We start from the raw sequence: 21522 nt of genomic DNA, 5'->3' as shown, positions 1-21522 counted from the left end.
GTGCCCTCAGGGTAGGGTGGTGCAGGACAGTTGTTAAAAGCCTAGACTTGAGAGATGAAGGCTCAAGTCCTGGTTCTGCACTCACTATCTGTGTGACTTTGGACAGCTCGTTTAATCTCCGATAGTCCCATTCCTGAAATGGGAATAATGACAAATCTACCTCATGGATACTGTGAAGATTAAAAGAAACATGCATAATTGTCAGCAAAGTGCCTGGCTAGGGCCATGCTCTACAGAGGGTATCTGACCCCATGTGTGCCTCACACACAGGTATTGGGGGCTATGATCAGCAGTCTTTGCAGCTGCTAACACAAAGCAACTAACACTCCCATCCAGATGGCTCATAAGTCACTCACTGGGCAATGAGCAGGTTTGGGCCACTCCTCTTCTCCTCCTCCAGGGAAGCCCCAGGCCCCAAGCTGAGCATCTGTGCTTTGCGCATTCCACCCTATTCCTTAGGAGCTGTAAACTCCCCAGTAGCCATGACCTGGACCAGAAAGAAAGAGAAGACCCCCAGGGGGACCAGTCAGAGCTAAGCTGACTTAGTAGGAGGATGCTTCCAGCCTTGCTGGATAGGGAAAGACAAAGGGTGTGAGGGGAGGGAGTGTTTACAAACACAGAGGACAGAGGACAGAGGGGCAAGTATCAGCTAATGGACTTATTGTTTTATGGCCTTCAAGAGTTAGTAAAACCAGAGTCCAACATCTGATTTAAAAAAAGAAAGAAGGCCGGGCGCCGTGGCTCATGCCTGTAATCCCAGCACTTTGGGAGGCCGAGGCGGACAGATCACAAGATCAGGAGATCGAGACCATCCTGGCTAACACGATGAAACCCCGTCTCTACTAAAAATACAAAAAATTAGCCGGGCATGGTGGTGGGCACCTATAGTCCCAGCTACTCGGGAGGCTGAGGCAGGAGAATGGCGTGAATCTGCGAGGCGGAGCTTGCAGTGAGCCAAGATTGCGCCACTGCACTCCAGCCTGGGCAACAGAGCGAGACTCCATCTCAAAAAAAAAAAAAGAAAGAAAGAAAAAAAAAGGAGTCAAAGCTAGTCTGGACAGCAGGTTTGCAACTGAACTCAGGATAATCGCCAGGAAGACTGATGGCAGTAGAGAAAAGGCACTTCTTCTCCCGGGGCCCCTGCCTTCACCTATCAGACAAAGGTGATGACTCTTTACTCAATTTAACTCTTTCCCTTTCAAACAGAATTCAAAATTGCCCCCTTCTGATCTAAATATCATAAAAAGATTTTTATAACTTTGGAAAATGTTTAGGAGGTACTACTAGCTGGCAGAAAAAAGGAAAATAATTTACCCCAAAATCTACTTCACTCTAAAGAAAGTACTCAGAAAATAAATATAATGTTAACATTTCTCCTCCCTTTCTATTTCTCTGTGTGCTCTCTTCTTCCACAATGAGCATATTTTACTAGAATAATCAGTGACAGTAAGGTAAAAAGATTTAGGATGAGAAGAGTAAATCTTGTTCACTACAAGTGATCTTTGATTAGTCATTCCTCTCTCTGCTCCCTCCTTGACCTGAATGCCCTTTCACTAAACCCACTGACTGCCTGAGAGTATGCTGTGTACGTTTTCTGCATCACTGCAGATTTTGTAAGATAGGGTTTTCCATTTTTAAGAAGTATTGCTTCTTGAGGCAGGATTTGTTACGCCAAGAGAGCACTTAGCACAGTTCCTCAATAAATGTTGTGGGAGGAAGGAAAGAAGACAGGAAGGGAGGGAGGACTGAACACATGAGTAACTACCAGCACCTTATTTTCCTGCTTCCTAACTGCTTGTATGTATGAGGACAAGCCAAAAAGAAAGAACTAGAGTCAATTCTCATGTATCTACATTTTGGGAGAAAGAAGTAAGGATAACTAAAATTACTACTCTCGTCCAAATTTGCTTCTCCCATGGATATCTCCCAGGATAATGATTTTGATTTTTCCCATTGCTCACTCAGAACTCTGTACGCCCAGCAGCTCATGTTGTTCAAGTGTAAATGTGTATGTATGCCCAAGATTGTGATGTTATGTCTCTATGTCATATTTGTGTACTGTTTCCAACAAAAGACCATGACTCCTTGTAGCTAGGATTGCCAAATAAAAGAATCCCAGTTAAAACTGGATCTCGGAATACTTTGTTGGTGTAAGTAGGTTCCAAATATTGCATAGGGAATACTTATACTAAAATACGTATTGTTTATCAGAAATTTTACTGAGATTTCTGTCTTTTTATTTGCTATATCTGGCAACCTCACTCGCAGTACGTTGTTTATCCAGTTCCATGACTGCCAGATTTTTTCCTAACCTGGTCATCTTCCTCTAGAAAGTCCCCCATCTGTTAGTAATCTTCCAAAATATAATGGTTAGAAATGAGCACAGGTGCCCTGGGTTTCAGATGCCGTGACATCATGGTGGCATCCTCTGGGTAAGGGCCCCTTTGTCAAAGGCCACTCCAGGTGAAGGACTGAGAACTGAACCAACAGTGCAGGGAGAAGCCTGTCCCTCCATCATCAGGAGATGGCATGTGTGCTTCTTGGATATTAGAGACTGTATTTACCCCTTTAAGTACTACACCAGAAAGAAATATCTGTGTTTTTCTGAAAGAACAGAAGGAAGCAAAATATTTTTCCAACTCCTCCTATGAACCAGGCCCCATGGTAAGAAATGTATACACAATACCTTGTTTAGGAATCCCTGTGGTCCTTTAAGATGACTCTTTCAGGAAGATCTTATACTCCTCTTTTTACAACTTCACCATTAAGTAGCGTGGACAAGATCACAGAGCTAATACTTTAGGATATGCTTTGCTACAGTAAAAAATCAAACACAAAATCTCAGCAGCTTAACATACAAAAATTTATTTGTGGTTCACACAAGGAAACATGCAAGACAATGGTGAGAAGAGGGATCCTCTGTTCCACACCATCACTTAGGCATTTCTGCCATCTTGTAACTGCACCAACCAGGACACACAGCCTTAAAGATCATGGCAGCAAGGTCAGATAGGGCATGGCAGACCTCTCCCACTTATTCCACACTTCAGCTCTGAAATGACACAATCAATCTGGCTTACAACTCATTGACTGGAACTACTCACAGGGGTCCTAGGTAATTTTCCTATGTGCCCAAAAGAGGAAAACAAAGCAGGGCATGGTAAACACATAGCATCATCCACCACAACCAGTATATAGTGAAACGAGAATTCAATAGCGAATTTTTTTTTTTTTTTTGAGACGGAGTTTCGCACTGTCACCCAGGCTGGAGTGCAATGGTGTCATCCCGGCTCACTGCAACCTCCGCCTCCTTGGTTCAAGCAATTCTCCTGTCTCAGCTGCCTGAGTAGCTGGGATTACAAGCGCCCAACACTACGCCTGGCTAATTTGTGTATTTTTAGTAGAGATGGGTTTCACCATGTTGGCCAAGCTGGTCTCGAACTCCTGACCTCAGGTGATCAGCCCACCTCGGCCTCCCAAAATGCTGGGATTACAGGCATGAGCTACTGCGCCCAGCCTCAATAGAAGATTTTTAAGTTTCCAAAGTCTGTGTTCTTTCCACTACATTTGGCTTACCAAGACTGAGGGAATCTACTTTTCACCAAAAGGAAAGGACATATGGGACAATTTATAGAAAACGCAATCTCAAGGAAACTGGTAGGAAAAGCTGCTGTGGTGAATATTCTATATTTGCAAAACCTAGAACACGACAAGAATGCTCTCCTGAAAAACCTTAAAAACATAGATGAGACCTCTGCAAATTACAGCCAGAGGATAAATATTTATGAGACATGTATGCCACCTCTTCAGTCTCTTAAAGACATACCACTGGAAGTGGGAGAAAATCAAGGAGAAGATTCTGGTCTGTTGCAGGGTGATCGATGATTCTGGTTTGCTCAGGACTCTCATCGTTTTAGCACTGAAAGTACCACATCCCAGAAAACCCATCAGTCCCAGGCAAACTGGAATACTTGATCACTCTGTTTGGACAGTAATACTTTTTCTCCAAGGTTTTAAAAGTGTTACCTCAGGTGGCTCAGTAAACTCTGCATGAAGATGCACAATGATCTGAGAAAGTAAAGTTTGCCTCGAGTCCAGGAAAAACTTGGATGGAAACAGCACATGGGAATAGCAGTTCCTTTCAGGGACTTGGGGAAGAAAATAGTATTGCCAGTATGGCTTTTGTGCAGGAGACTCTACTCCACTGCTGCGGCCTGACGTGCAGGAAGCTTTTCCCAGCCAAATCACACCACAAACCCATATTGAGCTTGTAGAAACTTTAACAACTCTGTCTTTTTCGAGCCAAATACTGTTAAAACAGGTTGTTCACTCTTGAGTTTGGTGTCATTCTTAAGATACATGTGAGCATACACACACACAGGTGCACACATACCTTTGCACTTTTTCCTGCTACATTTTATCTTGTTAGTTTTGGCTTGTTCTCCATTTGCTAGGCATTGGATTTGGTATGGACTTTATCCTGCATACTCTCCATCATCTCCAGGTTAAAGTCCAAAGTCTTCAGCCAGGTACCCAGGGTCCAGCTGAAAAAGTTGCATTTTAGGCCCTAACTCACACAACCCCCTTCACAGACATGCTTTGATTTAGTCATCTGCTCTCTCAACCACACTTAGGCTTGATTCATCCAACTCTGCCTGTCTACACTGCCCTCTCCACCTCCTGTATACTTGGCAAGATCCTAAATCCAAGACTCAGATCAGATTCCTGAATCAGCAGTGGCTTCTCTGGCATTCTCTGTAAATTCTTCCCAAACTCTGGCAAGTGGACCTTGACCTATACAACTCCATCAGCAAACAGTTCCATTCTGTTTTGTCAGTCTCTTTTCTAAACATCTCAAAGTTGCATACTTACGCTTGTTCAATGTTAATTATTTTGTGATTTGTCCCCAAACATGGATTATAAAATCCTTGAAGTCAAGGAGAATTCTTGAGTTCATAGCCCAGTGTTTGCACATAATAGGTGCTCAATAAGCAGATACTGATTTCTTAGTAGGAACTCTTAAGGCAAAAGAAAACCATAAAAAGTGCTTGAAGAATATGATTCCATGAATATTACCCCATAATTCCCTCTTGGGACAACTTAGCAAGAAAATCACCCAGAAAAAAAATAATTTTTCCCCTAAAAATTGGAACCTGAGAAAATTCATGATGAACTGATCCACTCATCAGCAGAATTTCAACCCTATGCAGCCTTGAGTTACATGCCAACTTCCTACTCTATCCACCCTAGCTGGTACTTACAAATGGGAAGAACCAAACTAGCAGTACTTTTGGTATTTGAAACTGAAATAGTTCTGGGATCAGGCCACAGATTTTAGTCACTCGAGCCTTTAAGATCCAGCTTTTAGAACCATGAGAATGAAAGAGGTAAATGTGGGTTTAGGGGAGAGGAGGGCACAGATGGACAGAGGATCTTAGGAATCAAGTACCCCTAAACATGTTTTAAGAATTCTGTGTCACTCCCAAAGAATTAGGCAACATGTATATCAAAAAGATCTAACATTTGCTGTCTATCCCTGTGCTGCCAATGATAATGTGTCCCACTGTTAGTTTCTGGCCCACTGCAGCCCTTGGCCAATGAGCACCAAAGCCAATACGCTGAGAAGCCCCGCCCCACAACCAGATGGGGTCTAGGAATGTTTGTTTCTCTAAGTCCATTGCCTGGGGATCAAGAGTATCCCAGGAGCTGACATGAGCATTGAGGGGCAGCTTCTCTCACCAACAGTCCCTCTGTGTGTTCCAACTGCTGCTTTTCTGGCCTTTCTGTCTAGATCTTTGACAGTGCCTGTTATCCTTTTAGTTGTTCTGGGAGTCTGAATCTCCTATCTGAATCCTCCTCGGCAAATCAGTCTGCATATTGCATATTGATACTCTTCCACCCCCAGCTTCTGTCTGGTATTCACTCTCAGGGCCTGGACTTTTCTTCTAGTTTTCCCCATCACATTTCAGCAGACCCTTCTGACTTATAACCTAGAAACACAAAAACACCCAGAACCATTCATTCATTCAACAAATATTTATTGAGTGCCCACCCAATGCCAGGAACCCAGCAACGTAGTAGTAAACAACTCACACACAATCATTATCCAGAGGAAGTCTACTGTGTCATGGGACACAGACATTAAACACATAATTACCAAATAACTTATTAATTTTGCAACCAGAATAACCTCGACTTCTTTAGCCATCCAAGAGTCACTCTTTCCTCTACTATCCAAATAACAATAATTCTGGGAATTCTAAAGTTAGATGCTAATGTACAAATCCATTCTAGTTGTTGCTGCCCCCAAACACGTCAAGCTTTCTTATCACCATTTCTCTATGCTGTCACCAATCTCTCTTGCCTATCTTGGCCCCCAAAGCAGAGCATGAACACATGGTCTTTCCTCAATTTTCCAAATAACAAAACACTTAGCTGTTGAGTTTAAGAAACTTTACTGAAAGTTTGGAGAAGACACAGGGAAATGACTATCCAAAAGTAAGTATCAGCTCTCACCACACCCAGAATCCATGCAACATCACAGCATGTTCTTTCTGCCATATCCTGAGCTCTGAGACTTCACCAGGTTGCAGAGGCCATGGCCCTCCCTCTTTCAACAACAGTCCTCTCTTTCTATGAATTCACTTCTCCCTTCCCACCCCATGAAGAAAGTGTCTTACAAGGTAACAACCCAAATGAGTCTATCTGCCTTGGGATTATAATCTACTCTGTGCTGCTTGCCGTCCATGAGCCTACATTCATTCATTCATTCAGGAACTATCACTTACTTTGTATCAGGCATTGCACTAGGTGAGGAGGTTATAGCAACAAATAAGACAGACAGGACCCTCCTTCATAAAGAAGACAAGCAATAAGCTAGTAAACTAAAAACTATACCTGACAATTACAAATTTTGATGCTTTCTACGAAATACGAGAAAACCAGAATGGTGTGATGGATGGGTCTCAGGAAGGGAAGAATGCCACTTTAGAAAGGACAGATAAGAGAAGTCCCCCTGAGAAGGTGACATTTGGGATGAGTCCAAAAGATTTAGGTCTGGATTCCCCAAAACAAGCTAAGGTACTGGTAAGGTACTGGTAAGGTAGAAGCACCAAAATTTCCTTTGAAAATGTTTATTTTTATACATCAAAAAAGACATGGAAGTAGACCCCTTAGGAAAATGAGAATGCTGTAGGCCCCCCCTTATACATATTTTAAAAATGTAATATTGTGTTTATTTTTATTTAGATGGGCAGTGTAGAGGACCCTTAATCTTTCCAGGGTTTAGGATCTCTAAAGTCATACTCAATCCCCAGAATATGCCAGGAAGGGGTGTTCTAGGCAGAGGAGGAACAAGCGCAAAAGTTCAGTGGCAGCAAAGAGCTTGGCCTCTTCTAAGGGCAGGAAGAAGGGGTGAAAATAGCATGAGCAAGGTTAGGGGTAAAATCTAGGGTTGGGGCAGCAGACAGGGGCTAGGTCACATAGAGGAAATGGTTCCTCAACTCTAGCTGTGTATGAAAAGTCCTTGGAATATTCTAACATTTTCTGATGCCTGGGCCCTACTTCAGGAGATTTAACTGACCTGGAATGGGGTTGAGGAATTGGTATTTTTTTTAAGTTTCTCAAGTGATTCTAACATGTAACCAGAGCAAAAAAACATTGACATGGGGCCTTGGAACCAGCCAGAGGGACACAGTGTTGAATGGTGAAGAACATGGACCCTGGAACCAGATTATCTGGTTTTGAGTCCCATCCCCACCACTGACTAGCCGTTTGATTCCCAGGCACTTTGCAAAAGCTTTCTGTTCTTCAGTTTCCTCATCTATAAACATAGGGATATTAGTTTACCTACCTCATAGAGCTGTTTGTAGGCCTAGTAAGTTAATACATAGAAAGGTCTCAGAAGGCACACACTGAAGATGCAGTAACTTTTACTAAAATAGCTGTGACTATCCTATGCTCTTCTAGAGATGGAAAGGGGTGGATGGATTCAAGGTGTCAATTTGATAGAACTAACAGTTCTATCACTTACTTTGTATCAGGCATTGCACTAGGTGAGGAGGTTATAGCAACAAATAAGACAGACAGGACCCTCCTTCATAAAGAAGACAAACAATAAGCTAGTAAACTAAAAACTATACCTGACAATTACAAATTTTGATGCTTTCTATGAAATACGAGAAAACCAGAATGGTGTGATAGATGGGTCTCAGGAAGGGAAGAATGCCACTTTAGAAAGGACAGATAAGAGAAGTGATTCTGGCTACACACTAAAATCACCTCCAGGAATTCAGAGTTGATTTGTCTTGGGGAAGTCTCAGGCATTGGTAGTTTTTAATAACCCAGGACGATTGTAAAGTGGAGCCAGGGCTGAGAACAACTGACCCAGGGAAATAATGCTGGAGAAGAAAGGAATGATGGGAGGGCCTGGATTGCTGCAACAGTAGGGGCAGTGGCCTCAGAACTAATTTGCTGAAAAACTGGAAGAGGGAGATGAGAGGGGGAAAAAGGAATAAAAGATAGCTTCCATGTTTGGGGTTTTAGCAATTGGGTGGAAAGTGATGCTGTGTCCCAAGATGGGGAAGACTAGGAGGTAAACAAGTTTTGAAGAAAAAAAATCAAGAGTTTCATCTGGCATGCATTAACTTAAAGACACCCTATTAGATATCCAAGAAGAGATGCAAATCAGACAATATGTAAGCCTGGAGCTCAGGAGAGAAACAAATTTCAGATTCATTAGCATATAGAGCTGTCCTGTCCAATACGGTAGCCACCAACCACACATAGGGGGCTATTTAATTTAAATTTAGATTAATTAAACAAAATTAAACATTCAGGCCACCAGTTTTCACCACATTTCAACTGCTTAAGAGTCTCATGTAGCTAGTGGCTACCATATTGGACAGCATAGATATGCAACATTTCCATTGCTGCAGAAAGTTCTGTAGAGCACTGAAGGAGTCTCAAACCATGGAACTGGAGGAAGTCATCTAGGAAGTAGTCCATGATTCTGGCTACACACTAAAATCACCTCCAGGAATTCAGAGTTGATTTGTCTTGGGGAAGTCTCAGGCATTGGTAGTTTTTAATAACCCAGGACGATTGTAAAGTGGAGCCAGGGCTGAGAACAACCGACCCAGGGAAATGATGCTGGAGAAGAAAGGAATGATGGGAGGGCCTGGATTGCTGCAACAGTAGGGGCAGTGGCCTCAGAACTAATCTTTCTCTAGAGCTCCTGATTCATGATTCACATACAACTACCTGATGAACATCTTTGCCTGCATGTCCCATAAACAGCCCAAACTCAATAAATCCAAGATGGAACTCATTTTTCTCACCAGAGGTGTTCTTCCCCTTCTCATTCCCACACTTGGGAGTCACCCTAGTGACTCCCAAGCCCCAGGTGACTCCTCTTCCACAGCACAAGTCTGCCAGGTTTTCTGATTTATCACTCAGTCTGTCTCTTTCTCTCCCCGTTACCTCTGTTTTGGCCCAGTTCTTCATGGTCTCCTGCCTGAATTACTGTAACGACATCTCACTAGCTGCCTCTAGTTTTGCCCCTTCCTTAACCATCCTGCACTCTGCCACAGTGATCTACTTAAAATGCCAATCTTGTAGTGTTTTGCTGTGTAAAATGTATCAGTGTCTCTCATTGCCTATAGGATATAGTTCAATCGAAGATAGATTGGTCGCTATGTATCAAACACCTCAAAGGAACTATGCACTGCCCTAGTTCTGAGAACACTGCACTGAGCAAGACAGAGAGAGCTCCTGAATAGAACTGCAGCCCTGAAATGGGGACAGACAACAGAGTTATGAAAAGGAAAGTGAGGTGGCCATGGGAGCATGCAGCAAGGGGAACTGGCCTTATCTAGGTGACAGGAAAGGTCTTCCCTGAGGAAATGAGAGAACAGTGACACTTGGAGGATGAGTAAGAGTTCACCAGACCACAGGGGATGAAGAAAGTGCTCTCTCCACATGGAAAGAACTACATGGGGAAGGACCTGAGTCTGCAAAGGAACAGAATAGTGTGACTGGCACCCAGAGAGTGAGGGTTGAGGGATATGGGATGAAGCTGGAAAAACAGACAAGGACAGGATGGTGGGTGGCTTATATGCCATGCAAAGAATCTGGGGCATTCCAAAGGGCAAAGTGGGGATCCACTGAATGATTTTATTTTTTTTTATTCCACTAACTTTTTGCTAACCACTGAAGGATTTGAAAGAGAAGAGTGACATGGCCAAGTCTGCACTTTTTAAAAAGACTACACTGGCTTGAAGTGGAGTAGAGTGGCCAAAACCCGAGGCAGAGAGACCAGCTGTGAGGCCATACTAAATGGTCTGGGGGAGGCAATGAGATCTTAGACTAGAAGGGTGGCAGAGGAGATAGAAAGCAGATTGAATTAACAGATGTTTAAGAGGTAGAATGATAAGTCTTGGTGATTTTTTTTTTTTTTTTTTTGAGACGGATTCTCGCTCTGTCGCCCCAGGCTGGAGTGCAGTGGCGCAATCTAGGCTCACTGCAAGCTCCGCCTCCCGGGTTCACGCCATTCTCCTGCCTCAGCCTCGCGAGTAGCTGGGACTACAGGTACCCGCCACCAAACCCATCTAATTTTTTGTATTTTTAGTAGAGATGGGGTTTCACTATGTTAGCCAGGATGGTCTTGATCTCCTGACCTCGTGATCCACCCGCCTCAGCCTCCCAAAGTGCTGGGATTACAGATGTGAGCCACAAGTCTTGGTGATTTTTCACATTGGAGAGGTGATGGAGAGCGAGGAGGAAAAGATGGCTCCTTGACTTCAAACCTGAGCTGCTAGGTGAATGGTGCAGCTTAGGTTAAGAAAGATGGTTACAAGTTTATGGGGTAGAAATATTGAATTTGGCTTTAGACACAGTAATTCTGATACCTGCAAGACATCCAAGTCAGAATGTAGAATAGGTAGAGGGATACACAGGTCTAGAGCTCAGACTTGTAGGTCATCTGTGTAGAAGCAGCAATGGAAGCCCTGGCAGTAAATTAAATCACTGAAGAGAGCATGTGGAATAAGAAAAGGGGCTCCAGGACTGAGTCCTGAGAAATGCTGACATTTGTAGGTTAGATAAAGAGGACAATTGAGATAAACATCCTGAGTTTTGTCCAGAATAGGGTAAGAGGAAAACCAGCAGAATATGGTATCGTGGAAGCAAAGGAGAAATGTGTTTCTAGAAGAAGGGAGTGGTCAGCAATTCCTAGGCATGGGATGAATAAGTGATAATTGATACAACTGCTTATTATCTGGCTCCTACTTACTGCTTCCTGCTCATTTTCTGCCATTTCCCGAAATCCATCCTTTATGATTTAACACCAACATGTCTAACTTCTCTTGGACCATGTGATGCTTTATCTTTCATCCTCCCTTTTCACATGCAGTCCCATCTCATTCAAGGCCTCCCCATGCCCTGAACAACACCCTGTCCCAGAACCACCTGGTGAACACCATCCATCCTTTAACATCCCAAGCCTCTCAGGAATCATTTACCCTTAGGCCTTCTTTGACTACCTCCTCCCCAAAGGGCATCAATACCTGTCTCATTCTGTTCTTTTTGTTCATCTGGTATAAATTTCTATTACGGTGCCTTTCCCAATATACAACAATAACTCGTTTACAGTCTGTGTCCTCTACTTCACTATAAGCTTCTTGAGGGCAAATGTAGTTTGTATTCTGCATTTTTTTTTTTTTGAAACAGAGTCTTGCTCTGTCACCAGGCTGGAGTATAGAGGCATGATCTCGGCTCACTGCAACCTCTGCCTCCTGGGTTCAAGCGATTCTCCTGCTTCAGCCTCCCGTGTAACTGGGATTACAGGCATGTGCCACCACACCCGGCTAATTTTTGTATTTTTAGTAGAGACGGGGTTTCATCATGTTGCCCAGGATGGTCTTGATCTCCTAGCCTCCTGATCCACCCGTCTTGTCCTCCCAAAGTGCTGGGATTACAGTGTGAGCCATCACACCCGGCCTGTATTCTGCTTCCTATAACTATGCTTAACACAGTGTCAGGTACATGGCTGGCTTCAACAAATATTTTTGGACCTTACTAGAAGCTACCTAAATGTCACCTAAGGAATGCAAATGTCCTGGGCTGGGATAAAGCATCATGGAAATTGCCGACGTAGAGCAAGAGGCAAAGACAATTGAATAATAACAGCCATCATTTAATGATTGCTTCATTTGTGCCAGAAACTGCCTAAGTCCCTTACAGAGCTCTATCTCATTCACTCTTCATCATATCTGTTTCATAGGGGCTTATCATCATCACCACACCCCATTTAATAGGGGCTATCATAACTCTCACTTCACAGATGCGGAAGCAGAAGTTATAGAAGTTAAGTCACTTGCCCAAGGTCAGGCCTTAGCAAATGGAGGAGTCAGGATTTGGAGGAACCCAGGTTTGCTTGACTTTAGAGCCCTATACCCTTAATACCAATTGGCATTTGAGCTTGGGGAAAATTCCTTGTGCTGATTCAAACTTGTAAAGTATATTGTTTAATCTGGAAGTGGTATGTAGGCAGCAGGGTGCAGGTAATTCTAACCACACCACCCATGGCTATTCAAGGCTTCCAGCACAGTCTGCATGCCCCAGCAGCTGGTGGCTCTGCTTGACCAAAAGTTATGAAGGACAAAAGCAGAATGCCTATAAAGTCTGTTTCTTTGCCTTGATTTGTACCAGGGGCAGGCTGGAGGGTGCCCAGAGTGAGCCAATGGCTACAATGTCAGACACTAAGTTGGGAGTGGAAGTGAAAGGTGAGGAGACCAGAGTGGAGGAAACTAAGCCAAGTTGCCAGGTCTTGGGCAATTTCAACACCAAGGCTCTGAGCCAAGGACAGGCTACTGTGCTTGAAATAACTTCCCAAGAGAGCCTTAACTGGTCACTTTGCCCTCTCTATCTCAGCACTGACTTTTAGGTCAATGTAACTAATATTGATTAGCCTCCTATTCTATGTTAACACCATGAAAGATACAAAGCTTTTGTCTTCCACAGAGCTGAGGCAAGCCCACAGGAAACAATGAGAGAGTTTTACAAAACGGTAATCCATCCAGTGCCAACCTGTAGAGTACAAGCCCCAAAGGCAACTGAAATTCACAGAAAGGAGAGATCAGGGTGTGCTGCCATGGGCAGTGGTAGCTTCTTGGAGCACAGGAACTTGAACTTGACCTCAAGGAAGAAAGGAAGACAAAGTAGAAAGAGGACAGCATTTCAGGTAGAAACAACTGTGTGAGCAAAAATAAATGAAGCAGCAGCAATGCGAATGAATTGTTTCTTGGCCTGTGAAGAAACCTCTCTGTGGAGCAAAGGGCTATTGTGGGAGAAGAACAGGAGGAGATCGGACCATAGAGAGCCTGAATTCCAAGAATACTAAATCAAGCAAATTCAACATGCAGGATCCAGGAGTCCATTATGTGGGCAATGAGAAATGATCTTGGGCTTTAAACAGGCAGTTGACAATAAAAAATTAAATTTTAGGAAGATTCATTTGGTGGTAGTGTTTAAGATGGATTAGAGGAGAAAGGATTAAAAGCAAAAAAACTGTCCCCTCAAAAACCTGAATGCTTCTTTAAGCATCTACTAAAAGTTGGACTGCATGCAAAAACAAACAAACAAACAAACAAAAAACAGTCCCTTCCCTGCCAGGCTTCACAGTCCATGGAAAAGCCATTCATTAATCCCATAGTTACCCATTAAGGACCTATTATGTGCTAAGAATTATACTGGGCACTGGGGACACAGTGAGGAGCAAACCAAAGTCCCTACCCTCATGAAGCCTATCCTCCAATGCACATGGAAGACAATATAAAACCAAACCATTAAGTACATCCACATAGAATCAGGTAACCAAGTGCTATGAAGAAAAAGAAAGTAGGGCACTGGGTGGAGAGTGGTGGGATGCAGTAGTCAGGGAAGGCCTCTCCAAATAACTGCCATGATATTTCAAGCCCAGAGAACAAATGAAACAGAGATGTCACTGCTAGAAATAAGGATATTGAGAAGAAGACTTAGCCTGTAAGAGTATAGAGAAGGTAAGGAGTCTTGTTTTAAGTGTGTCAAGCTGTGATAATAGCAGGGTATCCACACAGAAATATCTAGACTCTAGAACTCTAGTCTATAAGACGAGAGGAGATAGTGGCTACACATATAAATTTCAGTGTCTTCCATTGATATCCGAGTGATAAGCAACTTCCTTTCTAAAACTATGAAAGTAACTAAGGATCTAAAAAAAATTTCTAGTGGGGTAGTCTTAAAACTACAAATAGTTTTGTCATATCTCCTATGATGACTCCCTCCCTTCAGCTGCCTGGAGTCCCAGGGGTGGGCAGTGACTTTGTGTAGGCAGCAAGCAGCTGGTAACAAAATAATAATTATTATTGTTATTATCATATTATAATAATTGTAACAATAACAATTATTATTGAAGCTCATTTACAACTAACCATCCAAAAGACCTCTTTCCCCTGTGTCTTCAATCCCCAAGGCAGAGTGGTAGGGACAGTTCTATCCCTCCTCTGCACTTACCCCTTGAAACACATGCACCCCTTTGTGACTTTACCCTCTGCAGATGGCTCTGAATGTCTTAATGTCTGAGAGAAAGGGATTTAGAAAGCAAAATATAAAAATTTTAAACTAGCCCTTCCTACCTTCCTAGAAGTGGCAAGAGTTAAATGTTGAGATAGACTCAAGGGTAGGATGACTATTTCAGTTTGCCTGGAAGTGTTTCAGTTTGCCTGGAAGTATCTCAGTTTTAGTGCTCAGTTTTAGCAGGAGTCCTGCATTTCAGAGAACCCCTCAACCCTGAGCAAAATAAGATGGTTGGTCACCCTATGGCTTGGTTTGACCATCATAGCTATAACCTGTGTCTTACCTGCATGCATGACACAACACAGTGCTTTACTTCCCTAAAAATGACATCAGCCCCATTAAAATATATGTTTAGTTTCCAAGCCCTACCTAGTCACCTTCTACCCTAGGAGTCAGGTTCTCTTTTCCCACCCAGACAGAGGAGCTGCACTCAGAAATTCCTAGACATGAGTTAACACTGGATTCCTTAGCCTTCTACTCCCATCATCTCCTGCTCAGCCCCAGCTACCACCTAAACTAGGAAGATCAAGTCTACCAGTGACCTCCGTCCATGGCACTTGCTGCCCCTCCTCTGTCCAGCTCTTACCAATATAGCTGCTGGAACCTGGAGGTCAAAGTCAAATTATCAAAAAAAGGATCTGAGCTGGTGATGTGCACTAACACAGCAAATCACAGGAAAGGGGAACCCCAGGTAAATTACAGCCTTCTGACCTAGGAAGACGTGTGGTTTGCGTCTCTGAGTTACAGAAACACAGGAAATGCTTACTGGACCAGTCAATTTCAGAATTTTGGGTCCCAAGCAAGGCTGACTCACCTTCAGAATGGAAACCACGTGACAGCCCTTATATCAGGGCACACATCACATGCTTTTCCAGAAGTCAATGGGTTTGGAACCCTCACAGATATTGGGAAAGCTCACTAATCATTTCTGCCAGTTATCAGAGGTTGCTCTGAAACTATAAGGAAGATTCAAAGAAAATGCCAAGACTGATATTAAACTTGGCGGGAACCCTTGTTACAGAATTTTCCTGCCTGACAAGGTTAAAAGAACAATAAGCAGGAAACACAGTCCTCCAGGAATAATCAATTCTGTTTGGCCCCTGGTCACCTTCACTCAGACTAAATTCTAAAACGTAGAATTTCAAATAAGCTATTTAGATAACCTTGACCATTCTCCACACACAAGCCCTTGCCTGAACTATTAATAGTCAAGGCAAAGGGTAGTTGTTATTGCTGCCTTTTTAAACTGAATCATCTGAGAAATTGCTTCAGACCCCCAAAGAAAGATTACTGTTAACAATTCAAAAACTAAAATATCTGATCCCTGAGACAGCCTTTTCCCCCGACCCGCCCTTCAGGGCTCAGTCTGACCGACTGCAAAGGCTGTTGCAAGATTGCATCACTGACCTTTGCAATTTTCTGGCCAGTTTGATTTCCCCTTCTTTCCCCTGCCCCCTCCCTTTCTCTGCTTAAAGCCCTTTGGCCAATTTGCCTCTCCTTTTCCCCAAGTTTGCTAACCCTTTGGCCAATTTGCCTCTCTTTTTCCCCAAGTTTGCTAACTCTGACATATCCATAACCAAAGCCAAACTAGAACGCTCCCTCAGCCCCAGGTGATTATAGCTAACCCTGGTCAAAATCAATCCTACATCTTCACACGTCCAAGAGTACTCACACTCTGGATTCTTACCTAAGCTGTCTACTACACGCCCTTCTGCCCACAAACTGCTTCAAAGCTGAAGTTGAGCTGGAGCAGTGAAGTTGTACCCCCAAACCCAGGAGGGTGGCAGAGAATTATTGAGGAGAGCATGAAATACTTCCATTCTAGAATGGCAGATGAACTTCTACCAACAGCCCCTTCCATACTTGACCCCCTACCCCCCAGCTCCCAACTCCACTTCTGAAGTGGAAGTGAGAACAATTTGAATTTGAAGGCTCTTCCCTGATACACGGAAGTACATAAGGAAACAGCTCGCAGGCAAAGAGACTAATCTCTCTCTCTTTCTCTCTCTCTCTCTCTCTCTCTCTCTCTCTCTCACACACACACACACACACCCCTCTGTGCATAAAAGCACCATGAATGAATAGTTTTCTATCAACTGACTCTAGCTATACATGCATGTACCTCTAAATAAAACCAACCAGGCAGGAAAGAAACAATATTAGCACATATTGCTTTATCCAAGCCTAACCTGTTCTGTCCTGTTACCCAGATCCTTCCCCCTTGCCTTCTCCTCTCTGATCCATTGCCACACACGTGGGAAGATGACAACCCATCCGAATAAAAATGAAAGCTTTCTTCTTTAGATGGAACCCCCAAATTCCCTCATTATTTATAATGTCAGGCTGTCCTGGACAAGGGAAGCTGTGCACCCACTGACACCAGTAAGAAGGTGCCGCCATGTCAGAGATGTCCGCGGACACCTCCCTGGGCTCCGCGTCCTCCCCTGCGCCCGCCTGGAGTGGGACCTTCGCGTGCACACTGGCCTTCCCACGCGCCCCGCTGCGATGGCACCCGCGCCGGCCCCCTAGCTCACACAGTCGGAGCGTGCGCAGCGCGTGGCCACCTCCTGCCAGGTCCCAGCCGGGTTCCACCCCCTCCTTTTCCCCTCCTCTTCTTCCTCCCCCTCCGAGTTCCCCTGGCTCTGACCGCGCTGGCCTGGGCCCGAGAGCCCAGGAGGCGTGTCTCGGAGAAAAGATATAAGCGGCCCCCGGACGCTAAAGCGGTGCCAGCGGCGGAGTCTCCAACTGGGAGAGCTGCAGCTGCCGAGAGGAGGAGAACGCTGAGGTCGGTCGGACCAACGGACGCGCTGACCGCTGCCAACTGCAGCTCGCGCTGCCTCCTGCTCGCGCCGTGCCACTAAGGTAGTCCGCCTTTCTATGAGCCCTCCCCAAGATTAGCTGGGTGCGGGGTGGCGGGAGCCGTTCTTCGGTGGCTGAAGTCCCCTCTCCTGCTGCTCCTCCTGCAGGTCACTCCCGCCTCCGAGAGCCCAGAGCCGAGATGGAAACGGTCCAGGAGCTGATCCCCCTGGTCAAGGAGATGATGGCCCAGAAGCGCAAGGGGAAGATGGTGAAGCTGTACGTGCTGGGCAGCGTGCTGGCCCTCTTCAGCGTGGTGCTTGGCCTGATGGAGACTGTGTGCAGCCCCTTCACGGCCGCCAGACGTCTGCGGGACCAGGAGGCAGCCGTGGCGGAGCTGCAGGCCGCCCTGGAGCGACAGGCTCTCCAGAAGCAAGCCCTGCAGGAGAAAGGCAAGCAGCAGGACACGGTCCTCGGCGGCCGGGCCCTGTCCAACCGGCAGCACGCCTCCTAGGAACTGTGGGAGACCAGCGGAGTGGGAGGGAGAGGCAGTAGACAGAGACAGACCGAGAGAGGAAGGGAGAGACAGAGGGGGCGCGCGCACAGGAGCCTGACTCCGCTGGGAGAGTGCAGGAGCACGTGCTGTTTTTTATTCGGACTTAACTTCAGAGAAACCGCTGACATCTAGAACTGACCTACCACAAGCACCCACCAAAAGGAGTTTGGGATTGAGTTTTGCTGCTGTGCAGCACTGCATTGTCATGACATTTCCAACACTGTGTGAATTATCTAAATGCGTCTACCATTTTGCACTAGGGAGGAAGGATAAATGCTTTTTATGTTATTATTATTAATTATTACAATGACCACCATTTTGCATTTTGAAATAAAAAACTTTTTATACCATATCTCATCTAATTCCTGAGAGGTGTGGTGTCCTGGGGTGGGAAGCAAGGGAGGGTGAGCAGGTGGGCGATGGTGATGGGTTCTTACCTGAGCACTGCAGAGGGAGCAGCTTCCTGAAAGTCAGACACTTGCTTCACACCTAGGAACTGTGTAATAAGTTACTACATGCATATAAGTCTGTTGAGGACTTGTTTTTCCTTCTTGTTAGGGGTGGGAAGAGAGAAATTTTTATAACTTCCGTGAGATTTAGCATTTTAAGATCAAAAGGTAGATCAACTTCTGAGCTAGAGTGAGTAGGAGATAACTGATTAATTCTAAGGCAGAAAAGCTCTTTCTTCCTTACACCTGTGCACCAGAGGTTCCCATGGCTGATACCTTTTTCTTCCCAACTATATTTTAGACGAAAGAGAGAGAGAGAGAAGGAAAGAAAATGAAGGAGGGAGGTCTGGAGGTGAAGGGAAGGAAAGAAAGGAAAAACTATCTACCTGGCAGGAAGAGATAAGCTCCCAAGAACACCAAAGCAGATGATGAGTCTAGCTCTACCCAGCCTTCCTCCCCACGAATCCAGATCATAGTAAGAAACTCTGGGCTAGAAAGAGAAAAAAACCGGTTGTTACATATCTGAGTCCTCCTCCTCCAGTGTACAGAGCTTCATCTGTAGTAATAGCTAATTCAGTGACTCTATAGGGCTCAGCAAAACAAATTTTAAAATTTAAAGAAGTAGCCAGGAGCCAGAGGCATGGCCTTGATGCTAGTCTCCTCACATTTTTCATGTCACCTGTCCTAATCAGGTACTGACACTTTACTCCTTTCATCAACAGCTATGCATTTTTGCCAAACATATCACTGGCTCACACCATTGCCTCTGCTCAGACTCTCTCCTTCGTCCAATGCCCTACACACATCTCCATTTCATTTCTGCCAACTCAATTCCTACCAAGTGTTCCTGGCCCTGATCAAAAGCCATCTCTTTCTGAAATCTATTCTTATCACTCCCAAAGGAAAAAAGCAATCAGAATGTGGTAAGATTAACCAAGGAAAAGAAACATATTTGGAGTTTTAAAGGAAAAGAATGTCGGTGGCACCATGGCTCTCCCAGTTTCCAAAATGGGAAATTCAGCCCTATACCAAGGGAGAGCCTCACTTTCAATGTCCAAGAAAATTCCTGGGAACTGACTCAATTTTATCCTTCCTGCTGGTCTTCCAAAATGCCTCTTTTATTAATTACTCGTTTACCCATTCAGTTACCACCTTGTCTGGCTCTCAACCGCTCAAGCTACCCCCTGCACCTTCTAGCACATTCACCCTAAACAATCCCTTGTCAGACTGTCTTCCTTTAATATCTTTCATTCTGCTGCTCCTGAACTCAAAAACATCTGAGACTAAAACTCTTATGCCAGGTTTCAGTGCCTCTGTGATGTGCTTCCATCACAGTCGGCTGTCTTGCCTGATTTGTCAGGGTGCCTAGCATGAACCCTGGTCCTCGCCTGTTTCCTTCTGGTTTTCTGCACCTTCATTTACATTACTCTTCCAACCCGAATTTCCAACCCGAATGTCCTCCCACCCACTACCTCCACATCTTCTGAAACCACATACCTCAAATTCTCCAAGGAAGGTATGATTTCAAATACAGGTATTTTTCCCATTGTCAAAATACATGTAACATTGTGTGCTCTGATTTTTGAGATGGAGTCTTGCTCTGTCACCAGGCTGGAGTGCAGTGGCACAATCTTGGCTCACTGCAACCTCTGCCTCCTGGGTTCAAGCGATTCCACTGCCTCAGCCTCCCGAGTAGCTGGGACTACAGGCATGCACCACCATGCCCAGCTAATTTTTTGTATTTTGGTAGAGACGGGGTTTCACCATTTTAGCCAGGATGGTCTCAATCTCCTGACCTCATGATCCGCCTGCCTCAGCCTCCCAAAGCACTGGGATTACATGATTTTTTATTTAGAAGGTAATGCCTATGTTTTGAAAGGTTGCCTATACATAAAAAAATAAAGTTCCCTAAATATATAAGTATGCCTATATGTTTTTGTGTAGAAGGAAATTCCCCATGCCTATTTATATTCAAATTACCCAACCCAATCAAATCCGAGCTATTGAAATCTCTGTTCTCACTGGTCTTCTCAATTCTCTGAGTTCTTATAGGCCGTACAGCCTGAGTCTCATCACTCAGTAATGGGCTTTTTTTCTTCCAGTTGTTCTGTGGGCTTGGTCATGTCTCTTACAGTATAATCTTCTTGAAGTAAAGGACCATGTCTTCTTCAGTGTTCACAGAAATCATTAGGTCCTAGGCAAATAGTAGGTTCTTAATAAATACTTGATTGTTTAATCATTTATGAGGCTAGAGCAGTGATTGTAAATGAAAGGAGAAGCAATTTTGTCCCTCCAGAGAATATTTGACAGTCTAAAGACATTTCTGGTGTCTGGGTGAGGGGAGGGGGCAGGACTGCAAGCATCTAGAGGGTAGAAGTCAGTGGGCTGTTAAACATCTTCTAATGCACAGGACAGCCCCCAACACAAAGAATTCTCCATTCCAAAATGTCAATAGGGCAGAAGCTGAAAAATTCTGGGTTAGAGGAAAGTAAGGAAAAAGGGTTTGCTTAATAATTTCAGAATCGAAGTTATGAGGTGGTCTCACAAGGCTCTGTCTGGTTACAATCAAACATGTTCCTCCCCCAACACAGGAACAAAAATTGTCTTTTTTCCTATGCTGCTTGGTAATTTTACCAACAACCTAGGAGAGGTAGCAGAAGGTATACTTATCAGTTCTGTTGGTGACACAGAGCTGAGACAGCACAGTCAGAACTCAAAACAATTCAATAGGCTGGAACCACGCATCGAAGAAAAACCAACTGAAACTGAATAGGGAAAAAGATACAGTACAGAATTCAGATCCAAAAAACCAATTGCACAACCACAGAATTTGAAAGACATATTCTAGCAGCAGATCATGTGAAAAAGATCTAGAGATTTTTGAAATTTTTAATTGACTCATTATAATTGTACATATTTATGGAGTATAATTTGATGTTTCCATACATGAACACATTGTATAATGATCAAATCAAGGTATTCAGCATAGCCATCGCCTCATGCATTTATCATTTCCTTGTGCTGAGAACATTCAAAAGCTTCTCTTCTAGCTATTTTGTAATATACAATACCTTACTGTTCACCATGGTCACCCTACTGTGCAAAAGA

The 21522-nt window shown here is 44.2% G+C and overlaps 2 protein-coding genes across 8 annotated transcripts in view; one reads left to right on the top strand and one right to left on the bottom strand.

Annotated features, from left to right (window-relative positions):
• The window catches only part of LAMB3 (laminin subunit beta 3), a 127524-nt gene that overhangs the window by 43739 nt on the left and 62263 nt on the right, over positions 1-21522 (bottom strand). Inside the window, exons 1-4 of one of the 7 annotated variants that reach the window (XM_055378708.2) lie at positions 17261-17372; positions 4394-4544; positions 2687-2814; positions 357-487 (exon numbers count right to left, since the gene is read on the bottom strand). The exons of 3 other annotated variants lie outside the window; for them this stretch is intronic. The gene's annotated coding sequence lies outside the window, so the exon portion shown is untranslated. 3 more of the 7 variants (XM_055378727.2, XM_055378711.2, XM_063708858.1) reach the window with 3 other exon arrangements.
• Positions 17174-18317, top strand: G0S2 (G0/G1 switch 2). The gene is made up of 2 exons (XM_004028329.4): positions 17174-17475; positions 17580-18317. Exon 2 carries the CDS (start codon positions 17612-17614, stop codon positions 17921-17923), a length of 312 nt encoding a protein of 103 aa, XP_004028378.1. The 5' UTR covers positions 17174-17475; positions 17580-17611; the 3' UTR covers positions 17924-18317.

The sequence above is a fragment of the Gorilla gorilla genome, chromosome 1, assembly GCF_029281585.2.
Source record: "Gorilla gorilla gorilla isolate KB3781 chromosome 1, NHGRI_mGorGor1-v2.1_pri, whole genome shotgun sequence".
NCBI classification, from domain to species: Eukaryota; Metazoa; Chordata; class Mammalia; order Primates; family Hominidae; genus Gorilla; species Gorilla gorilla.
This window is presented reverse-complemented; position numbering and strand designations above follow the sequence as displayed.